Source organism: Buceros rhinoceros, unplaced genomic scaffold (assembly GCF_000710305.1).
Source record: "Buceros rhinoceros silvestris isolate BGI_N320 unplaced genomic scaffold, ASM71030v1 scaffold13416, whole genome shotgun sequence".
NCBI lineage: Eukaryota > Metazoa > Chordata > Aves > Bucerotiformes > Bucerotidae > Buceros > Buceros rhinoceros.
The window spans coordinates 12945-14517 of NW_010419383.1; the positions used below are offsets into that span (position 1 = coordinate 12945).

At 55.0% G+C, this 1573-nt stretch overlaps 1 protein-coding gene across 1 annotated transcript in view; it reads left to right on the forward strand.

The window, feature by feature from the left end:
- The window catches only part of ELAC2 (elaC ribonuclease Z 2), a 12577-nt gene extending 12335 nt beyond the window's left edge, over window positions 1-242 (forward strand). The window contains exon 22 of the mRNA XM_010138899.1: window positions 51-242. Coding sequence (XP_010137201.1) covers window positions 51-242 — 192 coding nt within the window. The remainder of the gene's footprint in view (window positions 1-50) is intronic.
- The last annotated feature ends 1331 nt before the right edge of the window (window positions 243-1573 follow it).

The following is a 1573-nucleotide window of genomic DNA, read 5'->3' on the forward strand; positions in this document are numbered from 1 at the left end:
TGTGTTTTGGTGACTTTGCCCCGCTCCCGAAGCTGAGCCCGCCTCTGAAGGCTTTGTTTGCCGATGACATTGTGGAAATGGAGGAGCGGAAGGAAAAACGGGAGCTGCGGCTTCTGAAAGAGACCGCAATATTCCTGGACAAACTGGCTGCTGGGGAGAACAAGGAAGCACTGTCCCCGAAACGGAAACAAGCCAAGAACCATCAGGAACTGCCCAACAAGAAGCTCAAAACAGTCAACTGAAGGAAGTTGGGTGGAGGGTGCTCTGCTCCAGGCAAGCTGCTGGGCTCTGCAGGCCTCGGGGGCCTCAGGCACTGGGGCAAGGGCCGGCCTCAGCCTCCGGGTTTGCTTGGCCATCAGGGGAGCTCTGTGGGCTACAGCCACCAAGCAGGCCATGAGCAGCACGATCCAGGGGGGATCCTGTGCCTGGGGCTCGCCAGCCCCCGTGTCCTTCTTTTAGCCAAATTTCTTCTCCCTGAACTGTTTTAATTTTAGTTTTATGTTACGAGCTATGGCTGAGGTAACAGCAGCGGCTGGGCCCTTTGCACAAGGTGAGGGTTAAGAAGCCCCTGAGGAGCCGTGGATTTGCCAGAATGAGGTGAGGGGAGGTCTAGGTATGAGGAAGGAACCAGGTCTAGAACTCAGATCAAAGGAGACTTCATAGTACAATGGGACCGGAGTAATTTTCAGGTGAAATTAGGGATGTTACCATTTTATTCTGGTTTTCTCAGCTGATCAGTTTTCCAAACCCTTTGTTTAGAATCCGAATAAACCACTGGGCTGAAGGGCCTCAGTTGGCTGTTTCTGCATTACAGCCTTGGTGTGAAGTCTGAGCTCTCACCCTCTTCTGGCCGCGTTTTGTGCCAGCAAACCCAGCTCTGTCCCTGTCGCCCTGCGGCCAGGGGCTTCACTTGTCGGTTCAGGCAGGTAACAACTGGGGGTGGCTTTAGAGTGGCTCCGGAGCAGACAACTGGTGGTTCTGGCCGCAGGGGACCCGGAGGTCCATGGTTGACAGGAGTGTTTTAGAAGTTTCCTGGGGTCAGGTTTGCTTCTTCCCTGGCCAGTGCCATTCCTGCGTGAGTTTGGGAGGAGGAGCTTTGCCCTGTCTTCAGTGAAGTTCATTTTCAGAGGCACTGGTAGAGCTGGTGGCAAACTAAGACGCAAAGGGGCAGCAAAGCACTGTTTGTCGATGAGCTGCACTGTAATGTTATGCTTGTCTAACGTAGAAAGAGGATCATTTTCGCAGGTGGGCGCCACAGCAAAGCTCTGCCAGTCTCCTCGGAGCCGCAGGGGCCTGGGTAAAGGCTCATTCATTGCGTGGGTGTAAACTGGGGTGCCCCGGGGAGGGCAGGGGTGCTGCTGGGGCAAGGCAAGCAGCCCCTTGCCTGCACCAACCCTTCATGCTGCTGCTTGTGGAAGTGAAGAAGGGTCTTTTATTTAGGAAATAGTGAACCATTTCTCACTTGAAGGTATTAATAACGTGCAAACACAGCGGTGAGGGGAGAGCACAGCCCAGCTCCAGCCCCCGGTGGTGGGTGCGTGGTGGAGCGCATGGTGAAGGGGACCTGCCGTGC